Source organism: Chinchilla lanigera, unplaced genomic scaffold (assembly GCF_000276665.1).
Source record: "Chinchilla lanigera isolate Chin_1 unplaced genomic scaffold, ChiLan1.0 scaffold00068, whole genome shotgun sequence".
Taxonomy (NCBI): Eukaryota; Metazoa; Chordata; class Mammalia; order Rodentia; family Chinchillidae; genus Chinchilla; species Chinchilla lanigera.
In genome coordinates, this window is record NW_004955469.1 from 9,990,405 (window position 1) to 10,010,487 (window position 20,083).

A 20,083-nucleotide genomic window follows, 5' to 3' on the forward strand; every position below is an offset into this window, starting at 1 on the left:
AAAAAAAAAAAAAAAAAAAAAGATAACCCAGTAGGGGGGAAAAGTCCAAGAATGGTATTGATGAGATAAGCCTGCTCATAAGCTATATAGAATTCTTCCCTGGGAATTTGGATGTAGCACTTGAGAGTGAGATTTGTCTCTTTATGAATAATTGGCACCTGTAACATGTGTGTCTGGGAGCTTTTCTGCTCACATCATTTAACAAAAAGAACCTGAAATTAGTGGAGGAAAAATGAAGCACAGCGATAGCAGAGATAAAGGATAAGGAGAAGTTCTGAGGGTATTAGAATCTTTGGAACTTAGATGGGACTGTATTTTTATTGTTAGGTTCCATGAGTTACCTGGCTTCCTTTTAATAAGTTACCTTTTATTTGCTTAAATTAGTTTGAATTGGAGTTTATCTCTTGTTTGCTCAAATTAGATTGAATTGGAATTCTGTCACCTGAAACTAAACGTCCTAAGTTACTCTGAAAGCATAGTGTAAATATCTCTGGCAGAGCATGTACCACAGCATAAATTTTTGCCTGATTGTGTTTTTAGTCAAAATTAACTTTAAGGTGCTTAAGGATGGAGACTGTATTTTGTGTCATAAGATCTCTGGTACTTAACCTAGTTCTTGGCATAGTATGTGCTCAGTAAATTGTTCGTTGAATGAATGAGTGAACATACTGTGAGTGTTTCCTTATAACACTTTTAACTTTGTACTTTAAATCAAAAATTTTAATAGATAAAATAGTGATATTGTGAAGCCATCATTTCCTGTATGCACCCAAATTGTACCACTTTTGTTTCATTTTCCCATCTCAGGTAGGCATGAATACAGCTTTATTTGAATGTAGCTTTTCAGAGTTTATGCAAGTCTTTGTAAATACAAATATATATTCCCCCTCTTTTAGTGAGAATGGTAGCATGTATTATACATTGTTTTGCTCTGTCTTTTTGACTTAGTATAGCTCGAGATGTTTTTCAATGTAAGCACAAAGAATGCCCTTATTCTTTTTTATAATTGTATATTATTACATTGTACGATTTAACCATAATTTACTAAATCTGAGTTCTATTGTTGGACATTGTTTTTCATCTTTTCCTATTGTAAATAATATGGCAAAAATAATCATATATATGTTCTTTTGCTTGTCTGTAAGATAAAAGACTAGAATTGAAATTGCTGGATCCGAGGTTATATGTGTTTATGACCTTATCACTGTAAATCCTTCCATAGAGTTTATGCCTGTTTATTAACTCAGCAGCAGGGGAGGAAAGTGGCTGTTTTTTCACAGATGAACGTGTTTGTAGATTTCTCTCTCTCAAGTTGTACCTCTCTTAAGGGCTAAGCAGCTCCTGTTGACCTAAACCTTCCACAGCTGGCTAAGAACTCGGACAAAAAGTGAAGCCGTCTGCCTGAAACCATTGAGAGTCGAAGCAGGCAGATACTGGCTGGGGACAGATACGCAGACGAGGGGAAGGTAGAGCCTGCTATTATGGCACGATATCAAAACCTTTAATGTACAGCAGAGTGGATTCCTGGGGCAAGAGAGGAGAAAGGAGGAAGAGAGCAGGGAGCCATTTGTTCGAATAATGCCCACGAGTCCCAATTGTGGTGAAAGACAAATTTACAGATGCAGAAGGCTCTGCAAACCACAGCTAGGATCAAGGCAAGAAAAAAATAAACAAGACATTGCATCGTCAAATTCTGAAAACCAGACCTAGTTAAGCTCTGTGGCAGAACGCTTGCCCAGCATTGCAAAGTTCTGGGTTGGATCCCCAGAGCCACCGAGGGGTGGTAGGGAGGAGAATGTAGGAGGCACCTTCAGCAGTCCAAGGAAGTGATGCTTCATGTACAATGGAGTTGCTGCTGTCTTCATCAAAAACAGTGAAGGTGGGAAGACACTCCATGACATCTTTAAAACGCTGATAGATTTCTGCCAGTTTGGTGAAAAATGGTACTTTCAGTTTAGTTTTAATCTGCAGTTCTTTTATCATGAGTGAGGTTAAGCATCCTTTCATATGTTTCATATATTTTTTTTTTTTTTTTGCTGACACATCTTTTGTTCTCTGAGGAGTTTTAGCTGTTTTTCCTTAGTTCTTTGTGATAAAGTTGCAAAACTTTTTCTTGCTTTGTCCATTGTCTTTTGACTTTATTAAAAGAGATTCTTTTGCCATCTAGAGAATTTTTATGTTCAAGTATAATCAGTTCTTTCCTTTATGGCTTCCAAGTTTGGAGTCAGGAGAAAGACATTCCCGGCTGCAAGGTTATAGAGACGTTTGCCAGTGTCTTCTTCGTTATGCTTTTTGTTTGTATACTGAAATGCTTCATCCATTTGTACCCAGCTTTCTGATATGAAATGAGAGTCTAAGTTTTATTTTCTATAGATGTCTATTTTGTTGTCTCAACACTATTGGTTGTGCCCTCTAAGGGTATCTGAGTTTGTTTCTGGACTTTCTACTTCATTTCTCTCTCTTGGTTTAACACAATTCTCTGAGGTTGTAACTTTTGGTTTTGTAATTCACTTTAATATGTGGTGTAGATATTCCCTTCTCACTGCTTTTCTCTTTCAGAACTTTCCTGATCAGTACTTTATTGCTTATTTTTCCATATGGTTTTTAACTTGATAGTTTAAAGGTTCCCGCAAAGTAATGAGCCCCAACCTTAGAAGGGACATGTCTCCCCGAGATTTGCTCTCAGAACACTCTGCCCATTAATGTAGCACTTATCACAAGCTGTAACTTTTAGGAATGATTATTTGGGTTACTGTCTTAACTCATCCATTAGCTGGTCAGCTGGATGAGGGCAGATCTTGTCTTCTCTACTCATTATGTTTGCAGCAGCCAGCGTACTGCTGATAGGTTCTGGGCTGTTAATTCATAGTCGCTAATGCATGCAGACATCGTTTTTTGTTGTTGTTGGTTTTTTTTTTTTTTTTTTTGGTCTTTTTGAGACGGCCTTGCTATGCAGTTCAAAAAGGCCTTGCGCTCACTTTGTAGCCCAGGCTAGTTTCAAACTCACAATGATCCTCCTGCCTCAGCCTCCCGAGTGCTGGGATTATAGGTGTGTGCCACCATGCCCAGCTTTGCGTAAAGACGTGTTCAGCCTTGAGTTTGAGCTTTGTGATTCCTCTTTATTCTCTCAGTGACTACAGACAAAATTCTTAACTGTCCTAGGCCTCAGTTTTCTCAATTTAAAAATAGGTATAAATTAATTATTTCTGTTGACCAGGATTTTGGAGATAATTAAATAACATACCCCAGGAAACATTTTACAAAGTATAAAATTCTAATTAAGCTAACTTTGGCTTTCTTCATCACATATAGTATATATTTATGCATGTGCCAAGGAACAATCTCCAGATTTAGGCTTATTGGTTGTCAGTTTGAAGAATTACCCTTACCAGATTGTCACTCGGCTAAAGTTACAAGAAGTGGTTCACTCCCGGTACCGGAAAAAAACCAAAAAAAAGAAGTGGTTCACTGTTTGTTAACAGTTGAGTTTGTTAAACTATTAACTGTTTGTTAATAGTTGAGTGCTAATAGTGAATTTCAGATCAAGGCTTTTTTGTCTCTAGGAAAGGAGGTAGGATTTCCCCTTACAGAACAACCTGAACTTAGCATGTTTGGCAGAAGATGTCAACCTTTCACTTCCAAAAACAGAAGGAAAACTAACATAGCTGCTACTACCAGATGAAAAGTTAGGCCTAATAAATTGCCAGTACTCAGAGTCTAGTTATTGAAGCTGCTTGCCAATGTACCATAACTTGAAGAAAAAAGGGTGCACATACTTATTGCTAAGGCTGGAGAGAGTGCCACTAAGACAGCTGGCAGGCAGGCTGACATTTTCACAGTCATAGGTCAGGTAATTTTCTGCATCTATCTGAGAGATTTGACCCCCTCCCCCCCACACACATTCCATTCACTTGGCTGCATTGAAATATCTCATTTTCAGCTTAGGGGGAATATTTCTGTGGAAGCAATCTGGCATTACAATGAAATGACCATAAATTGCTTGAATTACTACAGACCTTTCAAATACAAAGACACACAAAATATCATTATCTGAGGTAAAATGAGGAGTTTCACTTGTTCTTTCCTCCTCATAGAGTGTTTGTACCTTAAATTTTGGCAGTCAAGTGTGCTTTCACCTGCGGTTTGCTCACAGAAGAAGATGAGCTTGCAGGTTGCAGAGTCAGTGGCAGAGCTGAGAGGTAAATCCTCTTTACTTTTTGAGCAAGAAAATGAAAAGTGTGCTAGGCACGGAACTTGAAGGTCATAAAGTACTTTTTATGGTTTCCAGTAAAACATATTCCCTTCATAGTCTTAAGTTTTTATTATGATTTTAGTTTCGTACATCAGCCTGTTGCTGATAAACACGAATTTATTATAGTCCAGGGATCAACATTTCTTTTATTATGACTTTAGTTGTATCAATCAGCGTGTTGCCAAAAAGCACAAATTTGTATTAGTTCTAAGATCAGCATTTTGAGAAGGGATAAAGTAGGGATCATCTAAGAGTTTTTAAAAGAATTTTGGTCTAAAATAACTGGTAGAATAAAAATATATTGTACAAACTAAAATGGCAAAAGAGCTGAAATGCAGTATGTGGATGAAAATAACTAGCAGTTCAAATGAGTTCAAGTGCTAAACATGTAATTGTTTTTTTCCTATTGCCTTATATGTATGAGTTCTTTTAATTTTTAAAATTCTAAATTTCATTCCTCTTGTTATTTTTTCCCACATGTGTGTGTATATATATATAAAATCACATGAACCATTGAGTTTAATGAACTAAAAGCTTTGAAACTGCTATTTTTAATGACATCTTATACCAGCAGGTAGAAGTGGCTGTCTGTTCTTTGCTAGATGGTTTGTCTCATAAATTAAAAGTGAAGAAAGGAGTTTGAGGGAAAAAAGGAGCTTGATATATCATCATCTCTCCAACTCTCATCTCCAGCATCTTTAAGTCTCATGGTACTTTATAAACACCTGTCCTAACATCCCCAGAAATAACTGAACACATGCTTGTCATAGTCGTAGCAACCACTTTAGTGTTCACTGATTTTATGAATGGTTTTTGCACAGCCTATGGGGGCTTAGAAATTGCTTACACTGTCAGGAAGAGAGTTTCTTGCTGACCTTTGATCAGCATTAGTGCTCATTTGCTCCAGTAACGCTGAACTTCTTGCTGTTTCCTGAACATGCAGGGACACCCCTGCCTCAACCCTAAATCCCCACCATTTGAGAGTTTTAAGCAAATGAGGGTCATGATTTCACTAATGTGTTGAATTAATCACTGTGCATGTTGTGATGACAATAAGCTACAGCAAACAAGGACTGAAGCAGTTGGGGCAATTGCAAGTGTCTGGCCTAGAGATAATGTTGGCAGAGGTGTGAAGTGGCTGGACTCAAGATATATTTTGGAGGTGGGGTCAGTGGATTTGCTTCCACTTTAAATGTAAGATGAGAAAGAAAGATAGTAGTCAGGATCATCCTGGAATTTTTAGCTGGAAAGACTGAAAGAATGGAATTGCCAGGCAGTGAAATGTGGAATAAATATCAAGGGAGGAGCATAACATCAGGAGTTTGGTTTTGTTCATGATGATTGGATAAATGAAATTTGAATTAGGAAGAAGTGGGATGGAGATAGACTATTTGGTATTCATCAGCATATAAATACTCTTTAAAGTCATGGGCCTAGATGAGACCACCTGGGACTTAGAAAAGGTCTTGAGGGCAAGCCTGGGTGTGCTGCAGCATTTAGAGGTTGTGGAGAACAGAAAGGGGTAAAAGTGGAGTAGAGAAGACTTTGGAAACTGGGCGTCTAGGAAGCAAGTGAAGAATGTTCCAGCAAATGAGTGAGTGATCAGCTGTGTCAAGGTGCCACTGACAGAACACTAAGATGAAGATTGAGAAATGACATTGAATTTGGCAATGGGGAGATCATTCATGACCTTGTGAGCTGTTTTGATGCCTTTTGATGGGGAGGAAAGGCAGACTAGAGAGAATAGAAGACTCTTATGTAGACTTGTTATTTTAAAATAAGAGATAGTTTTATAAAGTAGAACCCAGAAATGAGATGGTTGTAAAGCTACAGAAGGATGTAAAGTCAAGAAGGAATATTTTTAAAATGATGTTTTCATGCTGAAGGGAGTTAGTGAGTAAAGAAGGAAAAACTGATTGTATAAGAGAGACAAGGGGGACAGTTGATGGGATTATGTGTTCTTTTTTTTTTTTTTTTTTTCATCTTTTTTTGGTTTTTCTCCGGTACCGGGAACCGAACTCACGACCTTGCGCTTGCCAGGCAGGCGCTCTTGCCACTGAGCTAAATCCCCAGCCCCGGATTATGTGTTCTTTGATGACTATTCTTTCTTCTAGAGCACTGTACAGAGCACCAAGAAAAGACTTGCAGAATTTTCTTCTCCATACTCTTGATTCCTAGCAAACTAGATGAGCCTCTTACAAGCTCCCACTTAACTCCATACTGTTACTTGTTATATTGCCTCTGTACTTACCTTTTCAAAGAATGAGACTTTTATACTTAATAATGGACTCTTTTAGGTCTAGCTGTGACTCAATCTAAAGAACTATGCTTAATAGGGTATATTACCTTTAGAGTCCTCTGGATCTACACCTTTGTGTAAATCTTGGACTATGACAGAAGATAAGAATTATCCTAGGATCTCACTAACCTTTTCCCACCCAAAATGATAAGCTGTTTGTAGATTTTAGGTGACCCTTGTATTGTGCCCTGTGTTGAGTTGTAAGGAGACTATGCATAATGACATTTAATACTAAGAGCAGTTGCTCATCTCTGACCATCAGTCCTGTTTGTCACCATTGGCATCCTGGTGGCCCAGTGGCTTCTGCTACTATATCTGACTTGCCTTCACTTGGGTTTCATTTACTCAGTTCTCATTTTTGCTTTTTCGTCACAAGGTTATGCTTGTGGTGATGGAGAAATGTTCTGTCCTTAGCCAGAGGTTGAGGCAAGTTAAGAGATGTTGTAAGCAGTAAAAAAAACAAACAACTAAGCTGATGGTAGTCGTCACTGTTATCTTCTGAGCTCAAGGTTATATTTCTGCCTGCATTTCAAGGTTTTAGGTCAGAATTTTAAAATTAGGGCCAGAACCTTGAAGCCAGTTGCTAGGGTTTTTGTACAAAGAAGTGGAGATGACTGTGGAATCATCTGTAAGAGGTGGCATAGGTGCTTGTGTGTAGTTCATCCACAGAAATATTTGTAAATTCTTGCTGTATTTAAAGATATATTTTAGGGAGTTTGTGTGGGTCTTTTTTTTTTTTTTGTGGGAGAAAGCAGAGAAGATACTGGGAACTTTTTAGTAGTCACAGAATGGAAAGGACAGAGATATATTATTTTAAGGGTAGTTCTAGACCTGCCATGGAGTTCTTTGGTCAGACATGTCATAGAGAAGCTCACTGTGTGAAAAGCCCAAGTTAAGCTGAATGTTTGCAGTGGAACAAGGTGGAGAACCCAGAACCCCACCAGCTTTTGAGCTCCTAGGTCCCTGTACAACCTACTTGGAAAGCCCCTTCACTAGGTGATGGCCTAGTTAAAAAAAGCGTGACCCAGAAAAGTTTTTGAAAAAACAAAAAGAGTTCTCAAATTATCAGTTACTGAGAAGGATAATTTGAAATTTTTAAATCTAAATTTTAAATGTGCAGTAAAATTACAATACAATAGTATTGCTTTTTGTTTCATATAAGTATAAAAAGAATATATGATTATCTATTGTATTTTTAAATTCAAGCACTAGTAACAGACTACTTCTTAGATTCATTTGCTTTTACTGAAGCATTCAGACCACTTCTTTAATGTTTATAACTCACATGGCCACAAGATACGTCACTGTCCTTTATAGTGTGTCTGGAAGCATGCACAAAGGTTCAACTTCCACCCATGAAAAGCGGTATACCCCTGAACACCCCAACTAAGTGGTTGCTGGCGTTTCACATCATAAAAATTGAGAAGATAAGCTTTTCTTTCACATGAGTTTTTCCTTTTAGAAAATAGGAGCTGGTCTGAGGTATAGCTTAGTGGTAGAGTGCTTGTCTAGCATGTGCACAGCCCTGAGTTCAATCCTCAGTAACCTCCTCCTATAAATGAATAAGTATTAGGAGCCATTATTTATAACTTAGTTAAATGTTTTCAGTTGCCAAACCTGTTCCTATAGAAGTTACTTTGTAAAGGAAGTTAACCAAGAATTAGTTGATGATGATGATGGTAATAGCCTTTTAAGAGATTAGAAACTTAGTTGGGGTGTTTAGTGGTACGCCACTTTTCATGGGTGGAAGCTGAACCTTTGTGCGTGCTTCCAGACACACTATAAAGGACAGTGACGTATCTTGTGGCCATGTGAGTTATAAACATTAAAGAAGTGGTCTGAATGCTTCAGTAAAAGCAAATGAATCTAAGAAGTAGTCTATTACTACTGCCTGAATTTAAATATATAATAGACATTCATATATTCTTTTTATACTTATATGAAACAAAAAGTAATACTATTGTATTGTAATTCTACTGCACATTTAAAATTTAGATTTAAAAATTTCAAATTGTCCTTTTTAATAACTGATAATTTGAGAATTCTTTTTGATCCTCCTCTACTTTTTCAGCCTTCTTTTCTTGCTTGATATTAGGAAACCCAAATTGAAGATGCGTGCATTTTGAACAGGTTGAACTTGTGGCCTTAGCTATAATTGTCACTTCTCAATTTATTTTTTTTTTTTATCTTATTATACCTTTCTTTCTGCAGACTGGTGAATTTTCAGCTCGTTTCCTTTTGAAGTTGCCAGTGGATTTCAGTAATATTCCCACGTATCTTCTCAAGGTAAAAATTTATAGTTATCAGTATGAGAATATAAATTAAAAGTAATTATTTAATTTACTATTTATACAACTTGTCAGCATTTTGTTTGGATGATGAATCCTATTGGAAATATTTATTGTGATACACTGAGTTTTCTTGTTGCCTAAAACTGTTTGTTTGTTTATTTTTTGGTACCAGTAATTGAACTCAGGACCTTGTGCTTGCCAGGCAGGTGCTGTGCTGCTGAGCTATATCCCCAGCCCGTAGCAGTATCTTTTTTTTTGTAACAGTATCTTTAAAAGTCACTGGGAAACAAGTTTTTTGGCCTAAGGCAAAATTTAGTAGCATAAGCAAGTTAAACATTGGGGGAAATAGTTTTTATTTAATAATCCTATTAAGATGAAATACTCTCCTAGAAAATGTCAAATATACATTATGTCTTTAAGTAGGATTACATATTAACCAGGCTTGCTGAAGGACATTTCATTTTTCTTTGCCAGTAATTGAACCCAGGCACCTTCATAATTGGACTTGCCCAAGAGGATCAGAATCCAGTTAGATTAGCGTATGTATAGCATTCTTTAAAAGTAGATGCAGGCAGATTATGAGCTGGGAAGTACCTGTTTGCCCATAGCCATATTTCAACCTTGGGTTTTAAAATTTCAGTCTAATGTAAGAAAAACCTCTGCCCTGCTAGTTTGTATTTATAACTGTCTACAGAGAAGACCAAATCCTTCAACAGTTTCTCTCCATATTATAGTAGTCAGTAAATAGTATTTGATATTAATCTTGCTAGCGTTTGGAAGTACAGTTTGGTTGAATAAAGACAACACTAATAGAATAAAATTAGGGAACTTTAAAAAATATTTTCCATCTAAGAGAAAAAAATTATTTTGTTTTTACCTGTGTAAAACATGGGATTTTTCTGTTTCATTAAACTTTAATTTTAGTTTCCAGTTGGCTGATTTTCCATTGTGAACTCATTGATCGTGAAGTCCACGTGAGAACAGAGGCCAGCAGTTTCTGTCAGTTTCCCCACAGTGCTGTTGTATAGAAAGTGTACATAACAGATCTGTGATTACCAAGCATAATTAATTTGATATCAGCGATAGTTGGCCTCCTTTAGACTAGCAAGCATGAGAAGCCCTTATAGTACATTCACATTCTCGGTGACCTCTGTATATGTCAGTTGAAACTTCTCCAGGTCATTTAAGTCAAATTTGTCAAAGTCAATAGTATATGTGAACATACCATTCATGTCACTGTCTTAAGTCACAGTTTACAGTTATAATCTCTATGCATTGATTTGTTTTTGTGCCTTATCTGTTTGAGTGATCTTTGTTTCACACTGATGTTGCCTCTGCTCATATTCCCAGGGATCAAAGGAAAAAAAAAACTATGTGCTAGCTTATAATCTATTTTATTTCTCTTCAATGTCAAGTTCCCATACTTTCTATCTGAAGAATTTTAAAATTTATATTATGTTCCTACTTTTCCCTTGCCAATCAGATAAAAGTAAAACCTCTTTGCCAAAAGCAAAGATTTTTTCCTATTCCAACATATGAAGTAATTTTTCCCTTTAGATGCAATGTCTGAATTGTAACATTAGTATCTTTCTGAATCTTCAATTCATAAAAAAATAGTAAAATAAGGACAGCAAAAGGAGAAACTCATGTATGACTCGAAACAACATCAAAACAAACAAAGCCACATACACCAGAATAATCAGCATACCAGAAATAATACAGAATATTTATTGAGGGTTTAAGATCTAAATTCATGAAGTTGTATCATAACCTTAGGCCATAGTAATCAGCAAATACTGCTCTTAATTTTTGTTTTTGTTGTTTTTTTTGGTCTTTTTGAGACAGGGTCTCGCTATGCAGTTCAGGCCGACCTTGAGCTCACTTTGTAGCCCAGGCTGGTCTCGAACTCGCAACAATCCTCCTGCCTCAGCCTCCTGAGTGTTGAGATTACAGGCATGCGCCACCATGCCCAGCACTGCTCTTAATTTTGTTAGAGTGAAAACTGACTTATGTGTATGCTTATCTTTATTTTTATTCAGAGAATTACTGAACCTAACAATGTAATGTTAGTAAAACACCTCCCACCCTGTTCCTGGAAAACTATACATAGTGAGAGACCTAAGGAAAAGGTTCCCATTTGTCCGCTTAAAATGTTTATTGTCTGAACAAGAAATACTCAGAAACTAAGAATATAGTATTTTGGCTGAAGGAAGAAATTTACTTGTAAAAATGATGTGTGTTTGTATTAGTCTTAAAAGAGCCAGTTTTATACAGAATGCAGTGAAATTAAAACTCCAGAGTTAGGGACCTTGTTAGCAGTATCATATAGAAATACGTAGGAAAATTCGTGGATCGCACTGAACTAGAAGGTTAAATAGCAGTGATTTCCTTTCGGCAGTAGATACAGCAGACAATCTTGCATAAAAAGTCAACAGCTTCTCTTTGTTCAATAAGAAATGATTATATTTCTTATAGTTTAAGCAGTTCTGGAGTGACTCGATAAATGTTGAGCCCTCATGCAGGATAGATGAGCAGAGCAGCAGGGCTACAAGAAGTTACTGTGACTTAAGTACTTGGGCTTCTGGTTTCTACAGTAAATCCTATTGGCAGGCAGCATTTTATATGGCATAGTGGGCCTGTTTATCCTGATGGCATACTGGCTGAGATTTAGTTCCCTCATGGAATCAGAATCCAGAGACTGTATGGAAATAAATGGATTCTGAAAAACTAAAATAGGTCATATATGTCAGGTTGTGAGGCAGTCATCCTTCTGAAGCTACTGTGGCTCTGTGATTATTCAGGCACTTTCAGTACAAAACACAGGTCATTCCACCAAGCGGAGGCAGAAATCGGGAATGAAGGTGAAGTTAGGAAGACATGTTTAAGAGCCTAGCACAGGCAGAGAGTGGTAGTAAATATTCACTTGTTGCCATGTTATGCCCCAAACAGGTCACTGATGTGGAGGACAACATCTGAGGACCTGTGTATAGGGAAATACTTCTCGGTATCTCAGCCTGATACTAGTGAAGAGATTACCTACCTAGAGTTAGTCTGCTTTCATTCAACCCTAGGTTAGCAAATGCAGACACTCCCAGGTCCAGGGAAGTACTGGAAAAGTATGCTCTGCCTTGATGTCATAATAGTAGGACATGGTGAGAACTGCAGTGAACTAGCAAGTTATGTGCTTCATTTAGAGACAACAGCTGCTATGCAGCTACAGAGTTGTTTTCCTTGTGAAAGTGTGGGCCTAGCATTGCCAGATATGCAGATGTTATTATAAGGAACCCAGAAACTCAAAGCTTTTACTTTTTAAATGTCTGCCTTTTAAGTGATGGCAATGATAAATAATTTTGAAAACACTGCACGGACCAAACAGAATACCATTACATGTTGGCCATGACCTGTGGATTCACTGTGACCCTTTGATCTAAAGCCTAACAGTGTGATAAGCAAATGGGCAACATAAGGTTATTTATGTATAGTGTGGTAGTAAGGAGGACTTTACCATGACCCAGTGGATGAAAGAAAGGACCTTGAACTAGAATTTTTCACTCAGTATCTTGAGTCCCACATGTTCTGTGCTACTGAAGAACAACTGTCAGAGTCCTCTGAATAGGCAGCATTTTATTTTGGGAAGCAGTATTGTGTAGAACACCTAAGTATTGATAACAGTTCTGTGCAGGGCATCTAAATATTGACTTTTGATTAGACAACAAAGAGGGAGGAAGGGAGGAGGGAAAAAGGGAGAGAGAGAAAAAGAGAGAGATTCATATGTAAATGCTGTATAATATAGTGATTATGACAAAATTAACAAGCATTGGTTGGAAAATAGTTAGGTACTAACTTTACAGTAGGTTACATATATAGTAGACTTTAGAAACTATAAACATGGTTGTGCATTGGAATAGTTCTTTGCTCTCCTTTTCTCTCTGTATTTTTGAAGTACTAGGGGTTGAACCCTGGACCTTTGCACTGAGCTACATCCACACCGGTCTTTTATTTCTTTCAAGACAAGATCTTGCTAAGTTGCTAAATTGCCAAGGCAGAGTTAGGGCTTGCAGTCTTTCTACTTCAGCCTCCTGGAGTGCTGGGAGTACAGCCGTACCCCACCACACCTGGTTCAGTAGTAGTTTCTTGTTGGATATTCCTTCCAGAGCCTACACACTGCTCCCCAACATGCATTTTTGATTGGAAACAGGCAGCTCTTCTCACTATCCTGCCAGTACTGATATAATTCCCAGTAACACCACTTTACTTACCTTTTTCCTCCCAACTCGGAATCCCCTACACTTTTTCTTTCCTTGGAGAATTCATTTAGTTGACATAAGAATAAAGAGAAATTGCAAAGGGCAAAAAAAAAAAAAAAAAAAAAGCATAAAGAGAAACTCAAAATAGCTCAAATTACTTGCCCAGGACCATAAGCATTTATTTGGAACTGTTGGCAGAATATTTAGCCTTAATTTTTAGCAGCAAGGACAAGAAGAATACTAAGAGGTCAGGTTGCAGAAAAGTGATAAATGAAAAAGAGCCATTTGAAGGAGGAAATTCAGCATGAAATCTGGAAAGCTAAGATCTGAGGTAGGAAGATACAGTGGAAGAGGAAGGGTAACTAGAGCTCAGAGTCATATAAGCCAAAGCTTTACAAATGTCCATGGAGAAGGGAATGGTCAGATGCCACTGAATGAACAAGAGGAGACCTTTGATTTAGTTAAGAGGACAGGGATAGTGAGTAGAGAGAACACTGTCAGGAGAATGGTCAGGCCATATGTTGATTTTGTTTTGTTGTTTTTTTTTTGGTTTTTCTCCGGAACCGGGAACCGAACTCATGACCTTGCACTTGCCAGGCAGGTGCTTTTGCCACTGAGCTAAATCCCCAGCCCCTGTTGATGTTAATTACTGGTTGGGAAATACACTCAGTGGGTACTTTAAAGAAATGAATTGTAGAAATGGAAGAGAAATTTGAAGAACTGAAACAATAGCATACTATCCAAAATAATAATAGAGAAGATTTTTCAAGAATTTAAATCATAGGAAAGGAAAAAAGGAAAAAATATATGTATACAACAGGTATGCAGCTATTTTCTCTTAGTTCATTAAAAAGAAAGTTTTATGCTAATATTGTATAGACAAAATATCATGCTTATATCTTCTACTCTGAATACTAGGAAGACAACAGTACTTAAGGTATCAACTGTTGTAACTGCACTAACCTGTTTTGAACCTCTGTCTCATTGTTATGTTTATTTTTTCTCTCTACAATAAAATAAAAAAAGAATTTAAATCATTTAAATATTCATATGGTTATGTCAGTTTTTTGTTGGGGTGACAAAATACTCAGGAAAATCAATTTAAAAGGAGGAAAGGTTTAGTTTTGGCTCACAGTGTCAGAGGTGTCAGTCCATGGTAGGCTGGCTCCATTGCTTTTTGGTCTGTGTCAAGACAGAAACAACATGGTGGAAGGGCATGGCATAGGAAAGTTGCCCACCTCATGGATAGCTTGGAAGCAGAGAGAAGAGGAGAAAGAAAAAAGGAGGGTCCAGGGACAAAATATATCCTTAAAAAGCAAGCCCCTATGACCCTGCTCTTTCAACCAGGCCCCATCTCTTCAAGATTCTACCACTCCCTATGGTGTCACCAGCTGGGGAACAAGCTTTCAACACAGAGCCCTTGGGGGATTCTAGATCCAAACTGTAACAATGATAATCTTACTGATGTTCTCCCCTTAAAAGTTTAAAGGAAATGTTGCCGGTGAACACTCATTTCAAGTGGTGCTATTGTTCTTTCATGTAGTTAGGAAATGCCAAGGATATTTTAAAGTATATGAATGACAGTTACAGTTGCAATTGTGATTTATCTTCAAAGATTGAGTTTTAGTAAATTGGTAGAGTTTAGAAATTGCTCATTCTTCTCATCTTCCCTTATTATTAGGGGATGGGTTTGTGTTATTTTTGTTTTTGCATTTTCTGAATTTAGAAGAAAATTAGGCAGATTAATGACCCTGGTATGTTTTTCAAGGGGATATGAATTTTAGCATTGTCCTTTATAATTTAGAATTGTTTGAAAGTCCATTGAGTTTTGCCTGTTCACTAGTAAGGAACTTGATAATTTGTCCCCGACATTTCCTTTGTTTTAAATCCATGAAGCTTGTTAGGATGATATATATTGATTATAATTATTTCTGAGCAGGAATTAAATGCAAAAAGCCTCCTGATCCTCATAAATGAGTATAAACTCGAAGACTGACCTCACAAACATTTTTTTATACCATACATGAAATGATGCCTCAGAATTTGAGACCTTTTAGTTGAGGCAGTTTTTTGGATCCATAAGCAGTGTTTAGGAAGAAGGATCACTTTAAATCACTCTTGTGCAGTCTGGTTTTAAAGCAAAACCGTTGTCTGGTGCTTGAAAGAGCCTCAGGAATTCACAGGAACCTCTTATCTTCTTATCTTAAAGGAATAGTTTCTATCTAATCAAATAGGAATGGACATATTTTTATAAAAGTAAGAATGTATACCTAGAAGAGTCATATAAGTAAGGTGTTTTTTATTCCTGTAATAAGTTTATTTTATCACTGCTACATTTGAACCAAAATTTGCATTTGAGACTTAATGACAATGAAAGCAGTGAGATGATCTGAACATTTACTTTTCAGGAAAATATGCTCAATTTGAATTCTTCATTAAGTAGGAGACCTAACATGACCCAGGATTTTCAGTTCATTTTCCTAGTCCCACCTCCCTTCTCTAGAGAGAGGAGCAAGGCTTAGAGAGCAATCCTGTCTGGATGAGGGGCCAGCAAGTTTGTCTAAAGGGCAAGATGGTAAAATTTTAGGCTGTTATGCCATATGGTCTCTGTCACAACTACTCTGCTCTGCTGTCGTAGCAGGAAAGCAGCTAGAGATAATATGTAAATGAATGAGTGTGGCTGGGTTCCAATAAAACTTTATTTTCAAAAGCAGGCTTTGGGCTAGATTTTGCCTGTGGGACAGTAGTTTGTCAATCCCTTTCCTACATCATGGAAGGTAACATTTCTTCACAAAAGTACCTGGTATTCATAGATAAAGGGTTCCGGTTCAGTGAGTATGAGTGGCTTTATACCATGGCCTTTTCATTTATACTTTACTAGCACTTCCAACTCTATTGAAGTCCCCTTCCCTCTTCTCCCTTCTCCTTCCTTCTGTGCTTCCCTTCCCTCCCCTCTCCTTCCCTCTATCCCGCCCCCTCCTCAGTACTCTGGATTGAACCCAGGACCTTCACACTGAGCTACTTCTCCATCCCTTTTTAAATTTTTATTTTGAGACAAGTTCCCACCGAGTTGCTAAGTTGCCCAGACCGAGCTTGAATTCCTCTTGTCTCAGTCGCTCAGAGTGCTGTGATTATAGGTGCGTGTTACCATATCTGGCTCTCTTATTTTGAAATAATCTGTTAGTAATATATAATTTACTCAGTTGTCTTTCACATTTTAGCATCCCATCACTTAAAATAAGGCAAGCTATTGCTGCAGTCTGAACATTTGTCCCCCCACAAATTCACATGTTGAAACCCTAACGATGCAATGTGGTGATGGTAGGAGGCAGAGTTTTTTGGGAATCATGAGAGTAGAGCTCTCATGAGTGCGATTAGAGACCACATAAAAGAAACCCCAGAGAGCTGTGTGAGAGCAGTGCAGAAAAGCAGCACTTATCAAGCAGGAAAGGTCCTTCACTAGACATCAAATCTGCCAGAGCCTTAATCATGGACTTCCATCTTTCAATTGTGTATAAGTCACCTTGCTTACAGTATTTGTTAAAGCAATCGGAACTAATTTAAACAGCTAAGCACACCACACAGGATTGTTGAAAATGTCAATGAGATAACAGATATGACGGTACTTAATACACTTCTGCTCTAGTATGGATCTTGACTTTCAGAAAAGCCCTGTGTGTTACGGTTTGGTCCCCAGGGTGGGTCTATTGGGAGATGGCCAGCACCTGAAGGTGTACTGTGCAGCCTAGTGGGAAATACTTAAATCACTGAGGGGACGCCCAAGAGGGGATTGTGGGACTCTCCTCTCTTCTTTCTTTCTTTTCTTGCTTCCTGTCCATAAAGTGAGTGGTTTCTCTCTACCATATGACCCCTGTGCTGTTCTGCCTTGCCATAGACTAGAACAACAGTACTAATTGATCATGGACTGAAGCCTTCAAAGTGATGAAAAAAAATAAACTTTTTCTAAGTTGACTATCTTAAGTATTTTGTTATAATGATAAGAAACTGGCTAACACAACTTGTGAATTTGGAGCAAAGTGTAAAATATAAATGGCTTGGATATTATTTAGTCATTCAGTATTTCAAAGGTATTATTTACTCAAAGTATTTGAATTTACTAGGAAGAAAGAATTTCATTGAAATTAATATAGAATTGTCTTTCCTACTTCATATTTCTGCTTTCATGATTGCTCATATCTAAAATTCAAAGTTCAAACTTCTGCTTGTCTCCAGTATCCATATATGACTTACGATAATTCTGACAGCAGCATATATGTTTTACAAAAAATGAAGAGCAGTCACAGGTACCTCTATGAACTTTATTGTTTTGGTTTTCTTTTATTGATCTACAGTTTATTTTACTTTTGGTTTTTCTGGTCTACTTGTGTTTTTATTTTTAAATTTACAATCTTAGAATGTAGTTATATCACAAATGATTATTAGTTAACCTGTTCTGCTACCCTGTCCCCATATGTGGTAGTAATTCTTCAAGTACACTCTATTTTGCTACAGAGCATGCTTTAGTAACGTGGATTAGTGCACATATGTAATTGGCAAATAGCAGAAGCATGTCAGTATAATGCAAAAGGTGCTATGGTTTAGGGTTTTTTTTTTTTTTCTAGCACATTGTTAGTGTTTTGACTGCTAAGTAATAACACCTTAATGCAAAGTACACTAATAAGAATGATGCATATACAATGCCTTAAACCACTGATGCCTTGTATTATACCTGGTGCCTATTCACTCCATACCCTTGATTGGCTCAGTTTGCCTTTGTTCTGTATTTAAGTAGCATTTGTTTCACGGTTTCTTGATATCTTTGTGGAAAAGAAATAAATGTAAAGCAATAGGCTGTAGTGCTCCATTATGGCATTGTTATGTTTGTCCAAAATCTGCTTCTCCACTTCTGATGATCACATCCCTCTACTTTTTACCATAATCCAGAAATTTCAATCTTTCCTGTGGCCTCTTCTAACAAGTTGTTACCTTTATGCTGAAAACTACAAAACATGGTTAAGAGAAACTAAAGAAAATCTGAAAAGCTAGATGTGCTATGTTCATATGTTGGGAGACTCAATATTTTAAGGTATCAGTTCTTTCTAAATTGGTCTGACAGAATCTCACAGAATCTGACAGAATCTGAGCAAGTCGAAATCTCAACAGGCTGGTTTGTTTTTTGTTTTTTTGTTTTTTTGTTTTTGATAGAAATTGACAATCTGACTCTGAAATTCGTTTTGAAAGACATAGAATAGAAAAAACAACTTTGCAAAAGAAGAGTAAAATTGGAGAACTGGCAATCCTTGATTTTAAGATTTGCTATAGAGCTGTAGTAATCAAGATAGTGTGGTAATGGTCTAAAAATTAAAAGTATATCAATATAGATCTGTGCAGTAGAATAGATTATCCCAAAGTAGACCAATGCTTACATGAACAACTGATTTTTGACAAAAGTGCAAGGAGAAAGGAAAATCTTGTCAACAAATAGTGCTGGAACAATTAGATATCTATCCCCAAAAGGGGGAAAGAACCTTCAATCCATACCTTTAACCATGTAAAATTTAACTCAAATAGATCACAGTCCTGAATGTGGAACTTAATAACTACAGAATTTCTAGAAGAAAACATATGAGGAAACCTCAACAAGCAGTTTTTTAAATTTCAGTTTTAAATTCAAATATATTAAATATGCACAGAGAATATACACATAAGTGAGAACTCTTTGGGGTTTTTAATACTTGTGAGAAGAGTCTGAAGCAGTTTGAGAACCACTGCTGTAGACTTTATAGCCTATCGTATCCCTTAGTGTATTCAGAGGCAAAGCAAAAATATTTCCAGTATTGTTACATACTTAATAATACTAATGATATTTGTAGTGAAAAGTGTTCATTTTCAGCTCATATAAATATAGAATAAAGCTGATATCTTCATGAATTGCTCTTTGAAGTTAGACTTGCTCTAAAGCTGCCAACTTCTAGGGCTTAGTAAAAATATCTACGCACATTTGATGAATACTCAAGTGGAGAAATCTGAAGTGCTTTTTCCTTTGGTTTCTAATGTCTGCCATTCTGTGTTGTGACTTGCAACTGCCCACTTAACTCAAGGGGTGTGATTTAATGTCCCTACTAGCATCTGGACAGACTGTGGTCAGAATTTTACCATCATAAGAGAGGGCCATTCTCCATAGCCCCTATAAGGTGACACAGAGATGTTAGTTGTTTTTGTCTGGTAACATCTCTCTTGTTCTTCTTCTTGTGAAAGTACCCTTGCCCCATCCATGCAGTTCTTGTCGGGGTGTTCATCATAGTGCACGTTCTGCCTGGCAAGGATTAGTCCAAGGCCCGGGTTACATGCTCCAACTTCCCCAGAGTCCTTCCTGGGATATTTGGAATCTGAAGTAGGAGGGGGAAATCTTTTCTTCACTGTGACATTTATAAGCTAGATAAGTTGAGTTCAGGACTGTAGATGGCCATGTTTCTCCTCATGTGGGAAAAGCCTTCTTGGACATACTTCGTAGTAGAATATAATACAAACCATGTGTGTAATTTAACGTTTTCTAGTAGGCACATTAAAGAGAACTGTAAGGAAACAAGTGAAATTAATAGTTTTTTAGAACATTGTTTCAAATATATGTTCTATTTAACTATTATGTATGTTCAAATATTTCAATATGTGATAAAAATAAAATTATAAATTAACCTTTATATAAAGAAATTTATAGAATTATATAAATAGTATTTATATATCTATAGTAGTGTTTGAAAGTGTGTGTGTGTGTGTGTGTGTGTGTGTGTGTGTGTGTGTGTGTTTTACCTTTAACCACCTCTCAATTCAGGGTTCATATACCAGATACTCTGTAGCTCTGCTATTTTTGCTTAGCGGTTCGCATCCTTCATCCTGTGGCTCTGTGGTGGAAATGAAGGAAGACAACATGGAAAGAGAAGCAGGAATGAGAGGAAAAGACTGAGAGAGAAAGACTACTGCCAGTGTCAGTGGG

At 37.1% G+C, this 20,083-nt stretch overlaps 1 protein-coding gene across 4 annotated transcripts in view; it reads left to right on the top strand.

Moving 5' to 3' along the window:
• Positions 1–20,083, top strand: part of Bre (brain and reproductive organ-expressed (TNFRSF1A modulator)) — a 415,144-nt gene that overhangs the window by 158,917 nt on the left and 236,144 nt on the right. For 3 of the 4 annotated variants that reach the window (XR_263443.2, XM_005400518.2, XM_013522605.1), the window contains exon 6: positions 8,763–8,837. The exons of the other annotated variant lie outside the window; for it this stretch is intronic. Coding sequence is in view for 2 of the 3 variants with exons in the window: in XM_005400518.2 (XP_005400575.1) it covers positions 8,763–8,837 (75 nt within the window). In the remaining variant the exon portion in view is untranslated. The remainder of the gene's footprint in view (positions 1–8,762; positions 8,838–20,083) is intronic. 4 annotated transcript variants of the gene reach the window in all.